This window comes from Dipodomys merriami, unplaced genomic scaffold (genome assembly GCF_024711535.1).
Source record: "Dipodomys merriami isolate MVZ:Mamm:240054 unplaced genomic scaffold, mDipMer1.0.p SCAF_50, whole genome shotgun sequence".
NCBI lineage: Eukaryota > Metazoa > Chordata > Mammalia > Rodentia > Heteromyidae > Dipodomys > Dipodomys merriami.
The window spans coordinates 4,114,282-4,130,963 of NW_027206069.1; the positions used below are offsets into that span (position 1 = coordinate 4,114,282).

General features: G+C 55.8%; 1 protein-coding gene across 1 annotated transcript in view; it reads right to left on the reverse strand.

The window, feature by feature from the left end:
• Positions 1-8,109: 8,109 nt before the first annotated feature.
• Positions 8,110-16,682, reverse strand: part of Cyp46a1 (cytochrome P450 family 46 subfamily A member 1) — a 30,151-nt gene continuing 21,578 nt past the window's right edge. Inside the window, exons 10-15 of the mRNA XM_069997604.1 lie at positions 16,158-16,230; positions 14,219-14,303; positions 13,581-13,691; positions 9,909-9,997; positions 9,321-9,387; positions 8,110-8,815 (exon numbers count right to left, since the gene is read on the reverse strand). Of these exons, the coding sequence (XP_069853705.1) occupies positions 8,645-8,815; positions 9,321-9,387; positions 9,909-9,997; positions 13,581-13,691; positions 14,219-14,303; positions 16,158-16,230 (596 nt within the window). The 3' untranslated portion in view covers positions 8,110-8,644. The remainder of the gene's footprint in view (positions 8,816-9,320; positions 9,388-9,908; positions 9,998-13,580; positions 13,692-14,218; positions 14,304-16,157; positions 16,231-16,682) is intronic.

The following is a 16,682-nucleotide window of genomic DNA, read 5'->3' on the forward strand; positions in this document are numbered from 1 at the left end:
CTCCGTGCAGAGTGTCCCTGCACTGGTCACCTGCTCCGCTCTCCAGACCACCCCCATCACGCCCCTGTCACAGACAAGGTTAAGTGACCCACCCAGGGCAAGCCAGCCACTCGGGGTGGGTGGAACCCGGACTTGGAGCCGGGCTGTCTGTCTCCAAGGCCACAGGAAAGCCAGACTTTGCCTGAGAGTGTTTCATCAAAAGCACTGGACATTTATTTATGGGCACCTGCTGGGCGCTAATTTCATAAATCCTGAGGAGCTGAGGGGGAGGGGAAGGCAAGGCACATGCAATCAGATTCTGCACAAGCCTTTGAATGGTGTTCGGGGAATATCCCTTAAAAGGACATACCTCATCTACAATCCTAGCTACTCAGGAGGCTGAGATCTGAGTATCTCAGTTCAAAGCCAGCCTGGGCAGGAAAGTCCATAACAGTCTTAGCTCCAATTAATCACCAGAAACAAAACAAAACAAAACAAAAACCTAAAGTGGCGCTGCGGCTCCAAGTGGTAGAGCACTTGCCTAGACTAAAAGCGTTCAGGGACAGCAGCCAGGCCCTGAGTTTGATCAAGCTTCATCACCACTAACAACAACAACAAAGAACACACTTCCACAAACAGTATGCACTTGCTGCATGCGTGGCTAGGAGCCAATCAACTTTGTCATCTCTGGGGTCCCCACCGCAGGGCCAGAGTTCCAGGGGTACCTCCACTGTACCCCCAGGGCTTGATCCATCCGTGCTGTATATCACACACAGACCGAAGAGGCTGAAAGAGAAGGGAGGCTGGCTATGAGCACTAACCAGAGAGCTCTGGGGAAGAACTGGTATTGAGTCACCTTTTAAGGGACTGGCAAGGATGAGGGAAGAGGTGGCAAACCACAATAGGCAGGCAACAGGGGGACCCCCCCCACAGGGTAGAACATGGTCCCCAAGAAAGGAAGGCGAAGTCAGGACAGCCTCCTGGAGGGAAGGTCACTGGGACTGAAGGCTAACTCAGAAGAGTGAGGGGGCATTGTCGGGGGAGGGGTAAGACCCCTTCCAGCGGGGAGGGAGGGAGAGGTCTGTAGAGTTGCACCTCACCCTCACCCCTGCACTGGTTGTCAGAAATCAGGAAATCAAGCCCCCTGAAATAGTTCCAGGGCTCCTAGCCTGAGGTATGCTGTTCCCTTGGCTGGGAGTTCCCTGTCTTCCTCTCTCCCATCTCCTCCCCCTGCCCCGTGGAGCTCTGTCTGACTGGGTTGGGCCTCTGAGCTGTACTTGTACTGTCCCTGCCAACTCTGAGCTCACTGTGGCCACAGCTGGTTCTTCATCATGTCCTCTTATTCTCTGGTAAGCACTGAGCTCACCACCATGCTGAGAGCATTTGGAGGGCTGGACAGCCTGCTGCGTCATGCAGGGAAAGCATCAGGTGGGGCTCGAACCAATGGCTCTGAGGGATGTCTGGGGTAACCTGTGTCTGCTTTGTCTGAGACGTACCTGTCTTTAGCTCTGACCACCCTGCATGCAACCCCGGGACGCCCCTGTCAGAGTAATATCAGGAGAGTTGGCCATCCAGGGCCCCACCCAACTGAGAGGCTGATTTTAAAGAAAATAAGTAAATAAACCCAGATCGCTGGTGGCTCACACCTGTAATCTTAGTTACTCACAAGGCTGAGATCTGAGGATTGAGGTTTGAAGCCAACCCCAGGCAGGAAAGTCCATGGGACTCTGATCTCCAGTAAACAACAACAACAAAAAGCTGGAATGGAGCTATGGCTGAAGTGGTAGAGATCTAGCCTTGAGCAAAGGAAGCTCGGGGACAGTGCCCAAGCCCTGAGTTCTAACCCCAGGACTGGCACCAAAACACAACAAACCCCCAACAGATTCACCTGGGACCCTCTTCAGAGCCCAAAGGCCTCCACCTCCACCTCCGCTACCCTGATGTGAGGCAGACTGGTTGTGGGGGGAGAATCACAGGTGGTCTCAAGAAGAGAAGCTGCATCCTCATCCGTGACAGGATAGACAGTGGCCATGTCCACGGGTCATTTACATACCGACGGTCACAGTAGGTGGCAGCTGTGTCCCGTAGGTGGCAGCTGTGTCCCGTAGGTGGCAGCTGTGTCCCCGGAGAGGAAGGCCAGGAAGGTGGGGGGGGGTCCAGGAAAGAGGCAGCCAGTCTCCCCTGAAGCCACAGCCAGCGTCAGGCCTCAGACAGAACAGCAGGGCACAGGCTGGGTCGGATCTGTCTCCACCCTGCCTTGCTGTGTGGATGTGGGGCCTCCGTGTCCACATCTGTGGAGCACTGATGAACACCTGCTGTGTACTCGGTTCTCCGCTAGGCCTAGGGTGCTACGTGCCCCAGTGCGTGGCAGTGGGGCTACAGAACCAGGGCTGGGAGGAGCTTGGAGGCAGATGGATGCTGTCCAATGCCAGCACCACCGAGGCCCCCAGGTGACTGGGACAGGCCCGGCCCCCACCTGGAAGAGTACGCCATGACTATGAACAGCAGGGCTGGGAAGGTGGCTTAGGGGTAGAGTGCTTGCCTAGCATGCATGAAACCTTAGGTTTGATTCCTCAGTACCACATACACAAAGAAAGCCAGAAGTGGCACTGTGGCTCAAGTGGTAGAGCACTAGCCTTGAGCACAGACAGGCTCAGGGACAGTGCCCAGGGCCTGAGTTCAAGGCCCAGGACTGGCAAAAAAGAAAATGAACAGCAGGCCCAGGTAGCTCAGAGACTTCCACCCTGCAGCTGTTTGTCTGCCCCTGTGTCCCACTGCAAGGGACCGCCCAGCGCTGGTTCCTGTGTGCAGGCCACTTCCTCTCTCTGGCCCCAAGTCCCTTCCTGTTCTCTTTATTATGGGAACATGTGTTGGAAGAAAAGAAAAACAACTGGATTTCCCTGGCCCTGAGGCCATTTGCTATGGCGAGCGAGCTCACTGCAGGCATGCAAAGATGCGCATGCAAGTACAAGGGCATGTGGTGTGAGAGATGCATGTGTTTGTGTTCCTGCATGAGTGTGTACATGAATGAGCCTTACGCGCAGGGCAAATGTGCCTGTATCACATCCACAAACTCCGACTGCTGCCAGCTCACAGAGCAGCTCGGCCCCGGCTGACCAGCGGTGTGCCCACCAGCCTGAGCAATTGCAGCAAATACCTGGAGGGTGGTACAACATAAAGGCCACTCCCAGGGCTAGACTGGGGCCCGGTGCAGCCTCTCAGGGCCCACAGGTCGCTGGAGTAGGAGCCTGGGTCAGGAAGGACAGGCAGGAGGTCAGGGAGGAGCTCTGGGAGGTAAGAAACGGGCCGGGGCAGCCAGGAAGACAGGGCCCGGGGATGGGGAAAAGCAGTGGGTGCCCCAGGAGTAGAGGGAGATTAGTACAGTAACGGGGGATGGGGGTCTCCGGAAGAGGCACAGGATGATGGAGGACACAGCCCCAAGCCTGGCATCTGAGCAAGGTGGAATCAGCGAGGAGACTTACTTCCATCTACCCTGCCCCTGCTGGCATCTCCCTTCCTCCCTTCTTCTCTTCCCCCTTTTCTTCTTCCTTCTCTCTTTCCTGCCCCCCCATCAACTCTTTAGCACTGGAGCTTGAACTCAGGACCCCAAGCTGGTTTGGGTGGTGCTCTACCATTTGAGCTACATCTTCAGCCCTTTTTGGAGATCGAGTCTTAGGGACTTTTCTGCTTGGACTGGCCTCCAACCACAATCCTTATGATCTCAGCCTCCTGAACAGCCAGACTTACAGGCATGAACCACTGGACTTGGCTTGAATAGTCTCTCACACATTTTTCCCAGGGTGGCTCCAGACTGCAATCTTCCTATCTATTACCTCCTCTGTAAATGGAATACAGGCACCTTGCCCAGTTTGTTGGTTGAGATTGGGGGTCTTGTTTTTTTTTTCCCGGTTATGGGGCTTGAACTCAGGGCCTAGGCACTGTCCCTGAGCTCTTTTTGCTCAAGGCTAATACTCTACCACTTGAACCAGAGTGCCACTTCTGGCTTTTTCTGTTTATATTGAGTTCAATTCCTCAGCACCTCATGCATGCAAGGCAAGCACTCTTGCATGGAGCCACCTTCCCAGCTCATCCCTTTCCATTTTTGAAAGGCTAATTGGAGATAAAAGTCTCATGGGGACTTGTCTGCCCAGGCTAGCTTCAAACCATGATCCTCAGATCTCAGCCTCCCGAGTAGCTAGGATTACAGGTATAAGCCACCAGCACCCGGCTTTTCTGATTTTTTTCTAACTAGGCTGACCTCAAACAGAGATCCTCCATCAGAGATCCTCCTGAGTAGCTGGGATTATAGATGTGTACCACTGTATACAACCACTGGCACCCACTTTCTACACATTCATCTCTCCATGTGGGCCTTAGGAATCCAGTATCTTCTGCTGCCTGCTGGAAACTGGGCCTTGCGTTCCCCCACAAATAGAGGTAGGACAGCTGGAGTGCATTGAGCCATCTCTTAGAACTTGGTCGCCATAATGTGAAGGATGATGCATGTTCCACGCTGTGTGGAACACCACCTCCTGGGCTTGTGGCCTGGGACTGACCTTGCTGGGTGTGGACAGTGGGTGGAATGCAGAATGTACTCGGCAGAGCCTGGCCCAGGGTGGTTCCTTCCTCCTCTGCTACTGCCTCCGCTTAGAACAGATACTTCTTCCAGTTGAGGGCAGGTCAGACCACCCAGGCACACAGAATCACACACACACACACACACACACACACACACACACACACACACACACACACATACAGAGGACACACATCTCATATGCAAAGAGACAGCGTCCAGGAGACCATAGGATTGTGGAGACTACAAGGAACATTTAGAGACAGGCAGATACACATGTGTACACCTGGTGTTCATACACACAGGACCCACATGCACGGGAAGCTTACACTCATGGAGCTTGCATGTAGACACTGGACATCCCCCCCTTTCTTCCATACGCTGCTCTCACTCAGCCCACAAGCCCTAAACTGATTACCACTTGGGTGGGCTTAGGCTGCCTTCCTGGCCTGAAGATTCCTAGCTAGAAAAGAAGTCCGTGCAGCTGCAATGGGCAGGAGGGTGCTCCTCTGGGCAGGCCCTTCGTGCCCTGTCTACTTGGGGAACAAGAGCAGGAGGCCCGAGGCTGGTGCTGAGAAAGCCCAGCGTAACTCAGGGATGTGGGTTCCACGGCAGGGGTAGTGACACCTCCCCTCTGCCCTCTGGCTGTGACCAGGCAGGACCCCTTTGGACTAGTACAGGACCCCACGTTACAGGGAAGCTGGGCCCAGGGCAGTCCATGGCCCAGGGGTGCTCGACACACTGGAAACTCCCAGAGTCTCCCATTCAGCCCCGGGGCCACCTGGCCTGGATCCACGCCTTTCTCCAGGTTGGGGATCTGGGAGCCCTGCAGAGTCGCTGTCTTCCCCTGCTGTCCACCAGTGACAAGCCTGCAGAAAGGCTGTGTCTGAGGAGAGGAGATGGGAGATGGGACCCCCCCCTCCTTCCCATCTGGAACCCACCAACTCTCTGCAAAGCCATGGCGCTCCTGTTTCAGCACCTCTCTGCTCCCCTCTCTGGCTCCATTCAGGACAGGCTCCTACTGCGTTGGTGCCCTTGCCACCCTGCCTGGCTGCTGAGGTCCAGCCTACCAGCCAGGACTGAGGTGGGGTAGGAGGGGTGCCAGGAGAGCCACTATGGCTTCCTAATGTGAGAAGGACTATGGGGAGTGTTTCTTTTCTTTTCTTTTCTTTTTTTTGGTCGGTCATGGGGTTTGAACTCTGGGCCTGGGCACTGTCTTTGTGCTCTTCAGCTCAAGGCGAGCCCTCTACCGCTTGAGCCACAGCGCCACCTCTGGTTTTCTAGTGGTTTATTGGAGATAAGAGTCTCATGAACTTTCCGGCCCGGGCTGGCTTTGAAGCGCAATTCTCAGATCTCAGCCTCCTGAGTAGCTAGGATGACAGGCGTGAGCCACTGGCGCCCGGCTCTATGGGGAGTGTTTTTAAAGCTCCCTTCACAGTCAGCACCCTGTCTGGCTGACCATCAGCAGGGGTTATCTTTGGACATCCAGACACAGACACCTGAGCTGTCTGCGGCCAGTGAAGTCTGGGCAGATAGGGTTTAAGGGTCCCTCACCCAGGAGGCCATGATCGGCCTGTCTTTGGATCAGTGGAAAGGGCTCCTGGGAGGGTCTAGGGACCGAGTTTCCTGTCTAGCCCCATCCAGGACTTGGGGAAAGGGAGAGGCATTTGCTGGAACATGGGGCATGACTCACAGTCCACCCACCTTGGCTTGCTGAAGATCAGCAGGGCCTCCAGTCCCTGTGCCGGGAAGCCTACCTTCCACGTGGCCACAGCTAGGCCAACATTCTCACCAGCTGGGGGCAGCTGGGGTCTGAAGATCACCTGAGACCAGCCTGGGCTATTAGCCACCTGGGAAAGCGGGTTCCACTCACCAGCCTCCTAGGCAGAGAGGCCCTTTTGCTGGAAGCACTGGGGGTGGGGAGGAGGCACCCATCCTCCACGGGGCCTGCTGGAAGCTTCCTGCTGCTGAGAGTGGGAGATCCAGAGCCTTGCACCCTCCCCACATCCTTGAATCTAGCTTTACCAGGGAGGGACCGGTTTGGAAAGGGCCACCATAGCCCAGGGAGGGAGTGGTGAGCAGGGCGGGCATTCCCAGGCAGCAGGAAAGAGCCTGCACCTATCCCTCTCTACCACTGTGTGAATCTAGCCAAAGCGGGTGAAGCCCGGCTGGGCCCTCTCCAGGCTCCAGGGCCTGCTATGTGTCCCACCGCCCGGCCTAGGCCCCCTCCGGACGCTGCGATGGGGCCTGGTCCGGCTCCCTGATCCCTCCCGGCCCCCCACTCCCCAGGTGAGTCGGACCTCGATGGCGCCATCAGTGGCCATCTGTGGCCAGAGGGTGCCGGAGATGTCCTGGACCGGGGTTCTGGCCTGCAGGAGGCTGGCCTGCCCCCCCCTGCCCCCCCTCCCGCCCCGCGCCGGCTTCCCAGCTCCCGGACCCTCGCAGGTGCGGGAGGCGCCTCCCAGCGCCCCGACTGGCAGCCGCGAGCATGCGCCAGGGCGGCCCCGTGCGGCACCTCTGGAAATTGCAGGCCGTGGGGCCCGCCCTTCCCTGTGCAGAAGGCGCAACAAAGTTGCTACAAGCTATAAAGATGCGGGTGTTGAGAGGCAGGCTCTGAGCCAATCGCCAACGCCCTGAAGTCCTCCGCCCACCCTGACGAGTGAGTGCTGTTGTTTGTCCTTCCTACAGAAACTGACACCCAAGGGGTAACTGAGACCCAAGTCCCATAGTTAGTGAGGAGTGGGGACAGGATTTGACCCCAGGTGGGCTGGTTGAGTTTCATCCCCTTGCTTGGGCCCTAAAGGTCGCTCCAATTGGATTGGTGACTGCAGCCGGTGCACACCTGGGGAAGGATAGAAAGAAAATAGTCTCTGGTCCCTACCCCTCAGAGGGAATCACCCCCTCCCCACAGAAAGCTGGAGAGAGGGGCAGACCGGGAACCCAGACACATGCCCCCCCAGTCCTAGTCCACTCCCCACCTGCACCAAGCATGTTATTTTCTCCCCTGGAGCCTCGGTGTCCTCATCTGCTCCATGGGAAGATACCTTGAAGACTGGAGCAAATGAGGCAATAGACCCCACGGTTGGTACAAATCTGTGCCCTCCCTGGTGTGGTGGAGGCGATCCCTGGGGCACAGATGCCAGGCAGGGTGAAGGCAGGGTGTGGCGTCTGCACAGGTCCCACGGGAGGAGGTGCTGAGGCAGGCTCTCCGCTCTGGACGGGCCCAGCAGACGTGGCCAGCCGTGTGCCTGGAGTCCTACATCAAGTGCTCGAAGCTACATAGCCCTCCCTCACCGCCCCAGTGCCACACAGCCCCCAGGGGCAGAATTTCCTTGCAGCCAGGAAACCAGCTTCCACCAAGCTGAGGAAGGCTTCTCCCAAGGTGGTATCTTCTGGGTCTCTCTAGGAGCATGGGAAGGAATCCCGGCAGCTTCTCCAGCAGCACCCGCCCTGAGCGACAGCACCCTGACAGGGCCCCTCTCCCCCCCTTTCTGAGAGCAGCAAACTGAGGCGAGAATGTGGGCCCAGGCGGGCCGTTCATTCATGCAGTCAACACACATTTATTGGGCATCGACTCTGTGCCAGGCCCTGGGAGGCCCCGGGGGGCTCAGAGGTGAAGCACATGTAGCCCCTGCTCTGAGGCGCTCGCAGCCCGGCAGGGTGGCTGGTCACGTCAGCAGACACTCACGATACAGTGTGGTCAGTATGGTGTTAGAGGTAGCACAGGTGATGGGGGGTACAGAGAAAGGGCCCCTGGCCCGGCCGGGGGGGGTGGGGGGTGCTTCCTGGAGGAAGTGGTGTGAAGGGGTCTACAGGGAATGAGCTAGACTTTAGGGTGTGGCCAGTGCAGAGAGGAGCAGAGGAGGAGAGACCGGTGGCGGCTGGGAGTCAAGCGGGGCCTGACAGGAAGGCCCCGGAGCCAGCAGGTGGCAGGGAGCACTGAGGGTGCAAAGCAGGCGCGGGCGCAGGGCCCACCAGGAGCCGGGGTGGAGGGTGGCTGGAGGAATGGGGGGCACAAGGGGGCTGGCCGTGGGTAGCAGCAGAGGGTGGGCACGGCCCTGGCCTGACGAGTCCCATCCTGCCGAGGCCTCAGCAGGGAGGGGGTGGGGGGGCAGGCTGCCAGCCCCGGGGCCGGAGCGTGCACAGCACGGGGTCCAGCGGCTTGAGTGTGGCCTGCTCCTGCAGCCCGTAGCGCTGCCCGGGCACCAGCCGGAATTCCAGCCTCTGCAGCAGCTTGGCCATGACTACCTTCACCTCCATCTGGCAAGTGGGAGGGAGGGAGGGAGGGAGGGAGGGAGGAAGAAGGAAGGGAGAGAGGGAAGGTGGGAGGGAAGAAGAAAGGAAGGGAGGGATGGAGGGAAGGAGGGAGGAAGGGAAGGAGGGAGAAAGGGAAGAAAGGAGAAACAAGGAAGGAAGGGAGGGAGGGAGAAAAGGATGAAGGGGAGGGAGGGAGGGAGGAAGGAAGGAAGGGAAAAGGGGGGATGAAGGAAGGAAAAAAGGGAGGGAAGAAGGAAGGCGGGAAGGAGAAATGGAGAAGGAAGGAGGGAGGGATGGGGGAGGGCGGGAGGGAGGTGTGGAGCAGCAGCAAAGCCTGGCTGTCCTCCTAGTTGAGCTGCTGCTGTCCAGCCCGGCCTCATCCCCACCCCCAGCCCCCAGCCCAGCCTCATCCCCACCCCCAGCCCCCAGCCCAGGGGTCCAGCGCAGGACGGAGCATTTCCCACCCTGCAGTCACCCTTGGCCAGGCTTCCAGCCAGGGACCTCCTACCTGAGCAAACTGTTGTCCGATGCAGGAGCGGTGGCCCAGGGAGAAAGGGAAGTAGGTGAAGCGAGGCCTGCAGGAAGAGAGGCTCCAGCAGGGTCAGTAGGGGCCAAGAGGCCACACGCCTGTCCCATGTGCCGGGCCACGGAGCCACCCTCGGCAAGCTCTGTGAGGCTCAGGGTCTCCCTCTGGGGCCTGTGTGGTGCCTGTCTGCCTGCTTTGTGCCCCCCAGCTCCCCACAGTCATCCATCACTGAAGCCCCCTTCTGGGTCTGAACTTGTGTGTGGTCTCTGGGGCCCGACTCTCCCCATAATTGCTGGGGTACAGTGAGGCACTGTCCCCACACTACACCCAGACCAGCCATTCCCACATCTCAGACAGGAGCCACAGGAGCCGAAGGCGCCGGCCCAGGTCCCGCGGCGTCCCAGTGTCAGATTGACTGGGGTCAAGTGCCGGCAGCTGTTTCCTCCAGCCACCTCCCCAGCATCCCGAAGCTCTGAGGGCCCCATGGACGCCACAGCCCCAAGCTGAGCCCCTGTGAGGCCTCCTCCCACGGGGCCCGCGCAAGAGGCTTGGGTGGGGGGAGGCACTTACTTGGGTGCTCCAGGGCCAAAGCGATCCGGGTTAAATGTCAGCGGGTCTTCAAAATAGGTTTCCATTCGCCCCATGACGTAGGTGCTGAACTGCCAGGCAAAGGAGCTGGTGTTTCTGGCACCCTTTGTACCACCCCACCCACTACAGCCACCCATGGGACGGCTGGGAGCAGAGCAGCCCTACCCTCTATAGGGTGGTGTGGCATTCCACCAGCCCCCTGGGAAATGTCCAAGACCATCATCCTAGGCCTGTGTCACAGCCCGGTGGGGAGTTACAATCATCCCTGTCTTACAGATGGGGAAACTGAGCCTCAGAGGGAGGCTCCGTGACTTGTCTGAATCGCTCAGCAAGCAAGTGGCCAAACAGAATCCAACTTAGATCTGGTGCTAAGAGTCTGGCTTCCTCCCCTGGCCTTTCCCTCCTGCAGCCGCTTCTGCTCAGCTCAAGGCTGGCTTCAGCCGCCAGAGCTGGAGCTGGGGGCTGCAGGCTGACCGTGGCATCTGTATGCCTCCGGAGAAGGGCTCATGTCTGGCCCTGGAACAGGGAGGTGCACCCATCCTCGGGTGTCCTTGGACAAAGAATCTCCAGGGCCCGCCCCACTCCAGCTTCTCGGGGCTGAGTCCAGGGCAGCAGGCGTGGAGGCCTAGAGCAGAGCTGGGAGATGTGAGCAGGAGTCATAGGAGTGGTAGCTGTGGCCAAGTGCACCTGCTATGTGCCAACAATTCCCGTCAGACCCAGGACATATGTCCATCATCTTAACTGATTCTTCTCAACAGACTGGGGGACTCTCACCCCCAGGCTCACAGGAACCTGGAGCTTTGGGGAAGAAGACAGGGAGCCTTGGCTGGGCAAAGAGCCAGCCCAGGAAAAAAAGAAAAAAAAGAGCCAGCCAAGGCCCTGCCCTGCCTGATGGAAGGGCAAGAGCTAAAGGCAGGTTTGCACTAGGACAGGAGTATGGAAGAAATGATCGACACCAAGGACGTCACTTTGACGTGAGGACGAGGCTGGAGGAGGCCCCGCAGAGCCCGGGGAAGCTGAGCTGCTCAGCATTTGGGGCTGGATACACATTGCCTGCCACATGCCAACATAAAAATGGATCCTGTCACTGCTGAGTCAGGTCCTACACTCAGATGGTGAATTCCCGATCTCACAAAGTCACTGTGTCTGAAGCAGGTCTTTAAAGAAGCAAGCAAAATGAAGCTCAGGTCATTAAAGTAGCCCTAACCCCCGGTGGCTGGTGTCCTCCTGATCAGGAGAGACCAGGGACTGGGAAGGTAGCTCAGCGGTAGAGTGCTTGCCTTGCAAGCATGAGGCCCTGGGTTCGATTCCTCAGCATCACATAAACAGAAAAAGCCGGAAGTGACGCTGTGGCTCCAGTGGTAGAGCACTAGCCTTGAGCTGAAGAGCTGAGGGACAGCGCCCAGACCCAGAGTTCAGGCCCCATGACCGGCAAAAAAAAAAAAAAAAAAAAAAAAAAAAAAAAAAAAAAAAACCAGGAGAGACCAGGATACAGACACACACAGGACATCCACAGGAGAACTGGGAGCAGATGGGGTGAAGATGCAGTCACAAGCCACGGAGAACCAAGCTGCCTACACCTTGATCTTGGACTCCCAGCCTTCAGGACTGAGGAAATTCAATTCTGTTGTTGAAGACACTTACTTGGTCTTCAGCTCTGTCTCCTCCTTCAGGCAGCCTTGACTAAGCCAACGGAGATCTCTACCTCACAGACATACATAATCAACTCTAGCCTGCCTGCCTGCCTTCTTTCCTTCCTTTCTTATTCTTTTCTTTTTATTTATTTATTTATTTGTTGTCGGTTGTGGGGCCTGAACTCTGGGCCTGGGCGCTGTCCCTCAGCTCTTCAGCTCAAGGCTAGCGCTCTACCACTTGAGTCACAGAGCCACTTCCTCTTTTTCTTTTTCTTTTTCTTTTTCTGTGTGTGTGTGTGTGTGTGTGTGTGTGTGTGTGTGTGTGTGTGTGTGTGTGTGTGTGTGTGTGTGTGTGTGTGTGTGTGTTGTGTTGTGTGTGCCAGTCCTGGGGCTGGGTGCAGTCCCTGAGATTCTTTTTGCTCAAGGCTCTACCACTTGAACCATAGCTCAACTTTAGGCTTTTTTTTTTTGAGGGGGGGAGGTCATGGGAGAAGTTTATTGAAGATAAGAGTCTCATGGACTTTCCTGCCAGGTCTAGCTTTGAACTGAGATCCTCAGATGTCAGCCTCCTGAGTAGCTAGCATTACAGCATTATACTGTCATTAGCTCAACAGCCAAACTTCCAAGGGAAAATGGAAAACTGTAAATGTTCCTTCTGACCTCAAGTTCAGGAGAGGAAAGGATTTCTTTTGGCTAATTGTTGGTTTGTTTTGTGACAGGGTCTCACTATGTAAGCGCAGGCTGGCCTGAAACTGGCTAGGTACCTAGGCTGGCCTTGAACTCAGGATCCTTCTTTCTAGCACCCTAAGTGACCGGATTACAGGTATGCACCATCACTATGTCCTGCCTGGAAGGATTTCTTAAACAAAATTAAAAAACAAAACAAAACTTGCCTGATGCCTGTGGCTCACTCCTATAATCCTGCTGCTCAGAAGGCTGAGATCTCAAGATTGAGGTTTGAAGCCAGACAAATAAAAGACTCCTATCTCCAATTAATGAGCAAAAACCTGGAAGTAGAGTTGTGGCTCAAGTAGTAGAGTGCCAGCACTGAGCCAAAAAGCTAAGCAAGAATGTGAGGTCCTGAATTCAAGCCTAGTACCAACACATAAACAAACAAAATCACACACATACAACCCACTAAAATTTTTTTTTAAAGAATACATTACTGAAGACAAGCCACAAATATGGAGAGGACCTTTACGATACACTTATCAATCAAAGGATTGCTACCTGATTTTTTTAAAGAGTTCACCCAAAAGGAGAGACTAAGCTAGCAAGTATCACAAGTGTCAGAAGAGGAAGTGAAGTATGAGGTTGTCCCCCGCACTGGGTATCAAGACAGTACAAATGGAGACCACCAGGAAATACTGTTTCCCCATGTATGGGGTTGGAGAGGATGCCCAGCAGCTCTCCTTGCCACTCGTGGGCATCCAAGTTGGCACAAGCACTTGGGAGAACCATTGGGGTTAGCTGGTGAACTTGAGCAAGTCCACATTCAACAACCCCCCCATAGGGTGTTTGCCCCAGAAAATCATTTGCAGACTGTACCAAGACAACACAGATGTTCACAGCTGGGGCAGGGGGGTTCAGGGAGGCCATTCTACATGAAGGAATGCTGGATGGATGAGCAAACAAACACATGGATGGATATGTGTACAGATGTGGTGGGAAAGAGGACAGTGGCAGAATGCTGACTGTGGGGGGGTGGGGGAAGGACACTAAGACAAATCTGGTCAGATCTGAATCCAGGTGCATCTATCTTCCTCTCTCCAGCTGTGTGTGACCCCAGGACTGTGACAGACCCTCTCTGAACCTTGGTGTCCTTAACTGTATGTGAGGCTCTCTGCTAGAATCATCCACGCCATCTTAGTCAGACAGTGTAAAGGGGAAAAGACCTCACAGGGTCACAGTGAGACTCAGACAAGAGAGCAGCGAAGTTGGTGGCCGGGTGAAAACGGCTCCCCAACCTTCATGGTGAGCCCCGAATTGGCCACCCTGGGAGCAGCAGGGCCCCACGCACCAGAAGCGGGGTGTTCCCTGGGACTCTGACCCCGTCAATCAAGGTCTCCTCCTCCAGCAGGCGGAAGGTGCCCCAGGCTGGGGGGTACAGCCTCAGCGATTCTTTCAGGACCTACGGAGGTCACCCCAGAGAGGTCAGTCAGGAGGTCCCACACGAGAGCCAGCGACACCCCCGCACCCACCTCACTCCCGCTCACGGAGCCAAATGCACCCCACTGCTCGGAACTGGACCTCAGCCCCCCAGTCATCGACTTCAGCCTTACGCCTGACCCTTCGTGTGACCAGGTAAGAAACTGAGGCCCCGGGGAAAGGGACTGGAAGCCAGGCTCCTCCCACAGAGAGCACATGCGGGCCGGAAGCAAGCTGTGTGCCTGGGCCTGGGGAAGCGGGGCCTCCCTGGGCGTGGGCAGTGTGGACGGGCCAGACGGGCACTGTGGTGGAAGCTAGGCTTGGGGAGATCAGGCCTTGCCCACCAGTGCAGCCGAGGCACCATTTCCTAGAGGACCTATTTCCCACCTTAGCTCCATGTCACGGCAGAGGCAGCGTGGCCTCCCAGGGTTCATGGGTGCTGCAGAATGTGAGAACTACTGAAGGGCCCGGGAGTCACCCACATGTGTCCAGAAGCTTCTACGCGCACACCTGAGACAGGTACTGCAGTCTCCCCAGGTCCTCATAGTCCAGGTGCCTCTTGGAGCCGATGACCTCATCCACCTCAGCCTGAAGCCTATCCAATAAGACAAAGACAAGTTCACCTCCCAAGAGACACCTTCGCCCACACTGAACTGAAGCAGAAGAATAGAAGGGCTGGAGGTATGGCTCAAGTAGGAGAGTGTTTACCTAGCAAGTATAAGGTCCTGAGTTCAAATCCCAGTACAATAATAATAATAATAATAATAATAATAGCGATGGAAGGAAGATGGAAATGAGAGGGTGGGACTTTCCACCTGCCATGCTGCCTGCTCCATTTGAAAGACCACAACTAGCTGCCATTACCAATGCAGGACCAACTAGGCGACTACGTGCCAGGGGCCTTAAGCCCCCCCCCTTGGTATCTGATGCTTGGAATTGGCCATAGGCACCTGAGAGGCCTCTGGATGGAGATGCCCACCGTGGCTGGGTGACAGCAGCCCACAGCTGGAAACCGCAGCTGCAGTGGCCCAAGGAGGCTGGCTGGGAACTCTCAGATGTGCACAGACAATGTAACAGGCGGTGTGGAATTGGATACTTTACACTCATTAGGGTGATGATTAGTGGGGAAAAAAAACAGCAAGTGCTCATTAGCTGGAAGTGGTGGCAAGGTCTGAAATCCCAGCATTCAGGAGGCTGGGGCAGGAGGATCCCCAGTTGGAAGCCAGCCTGGGCTACATAGCAAGACTCTGTCTCAAAAAAAAAAAAAGACAAGAATAGAGAAAAGGAGGGAGGGAACAGCACAAGTGCATGGAGAATGTGGGGAGACTGGAACCCTCATTCTCTGTCACTGAGAATGGAACGTGGTGTAGCAGTCATGGAAAACTGTCTGGAGACTGAAAACAAAACTAGAATCTACCATATGATCCAGCAATCCCACAGCTGGTATAATCCCAAAGGAACTGAAAGAGATAACTGCCCATCCATATTCACAAACTGGCTGACTTGAAGGAAACAAAAGGTAGAAGCAAGCCAAGGGTCTCACTGTCTGGGGACAGAAAGGTGGAGAGGTAAAAGTGCTCCATCCATACAGTGGAATAGAATTCAGCTCTGACACCGCTTATAAAATGGATGAAACTTTAGGAAATGATGCTGAGTGAAGATAAGCCAGGCATGGAAGAACACTCACCGCCCAATGCCACTTCCATGAGGCACCCAGAATGGGTAACTCCTAGGTGTAGGGAGGGGAGGTGACTTATTTTATGGGGGCAGGGTTCAAGTCGGGAACATGAAAAGGTTCTGTAGATGGATGGCGGTGATGGCGGTACAGCACTGTCATCTACTGGTGCCCTTAAGCTGTATGCTTAACAACAATTGCAATATGGCCAAGGTGCCAGAGGCTCCTGTCTTCCATCCTAGTTACTCAGGAGGCAGAGATTTAAGGATTGCAGTTTGAAGCCAGACTAGGCAGGAAAGTCTGTGAGACTCTCATCTCAAATTCATCACCAAAACAAAGATTGTATAGTGTACATGGGAAGGTTTCAGCCACAGAAGGGGGAAACAGGTAGTGTCAGAGCAAGGAGAGAGAGAGAGAGAGAGAGAGAGAGAGAGAGAGAGAGAGAGAGAGAGAGAGAGAGAGAGAGAGAGAGAGAGAGAGAGAGAGAGGGAGGGAGGGAGGGAGAGGGAGAGAGAGGGAGAGAGAGGGAGAGAGAGAAAGAGAAAGAGAAAGAGAGAAAGAGAGAGAGATAGAGATAGAGAGAGAGAGAGAGGGAGAGGGAGAGAGAGAGAGAGAGAGAGAGAGAGGGAGAGGGAGAGAGAGAGAGGGGGGAGAGGGAGAGAGAGAGAGAGAGAAAGAGAAGAGAGAGAGAGAGAGAGAGAGAGAGAGAGAGAGAGAGAGAGAGAGAGAGAGAGAGAGAGAGAGAGAGAAAGAGCACCTTTGTCAGCCTCATACCTCGCCACAATCTCAGGCTGACGAGATAGCTCCATTACCGTGAAGGCCAGGTGATTGGCAGAAGTCTCATGCCCTGCAGGAAGAAGAGAGAGGCTGCTCCTGGGGCACTGTGCTGGCTGCTGGCCACGGCCTCTGGGGGCTTCTGGCAGCAGCTATGACACACATCTGCCCCAGCAGCAGAGCTATGAAGTCTGCCTGGCTCCACCCCCTGCATCAGCCAGGGTGGCCCGGCACACCCACTTCCAGGCTTTAGAACCCCTTCCTGCTACCTGAGCCTCGCCAGCCTGGAGGATGAACGCCCCCATTTTGCAGGAAGGAAAAGTGAGTTAAGAAGGGTGTGACTGAATTCCAAAATGTCTGAGATCAAGGCCTCTCCTGTCCTAGGGACTGGCAGGTGAGTGCCTGACCAGAAGACAGGGGTCATGCCAGGAGGCTGATTCTCCTGTCTGGCAGCTTCGGACCAGGTTAGTGGGGTCAAAACCACCAACCAAGCCTGGAGGGGACCTAAGTGTCACATGAATGTAC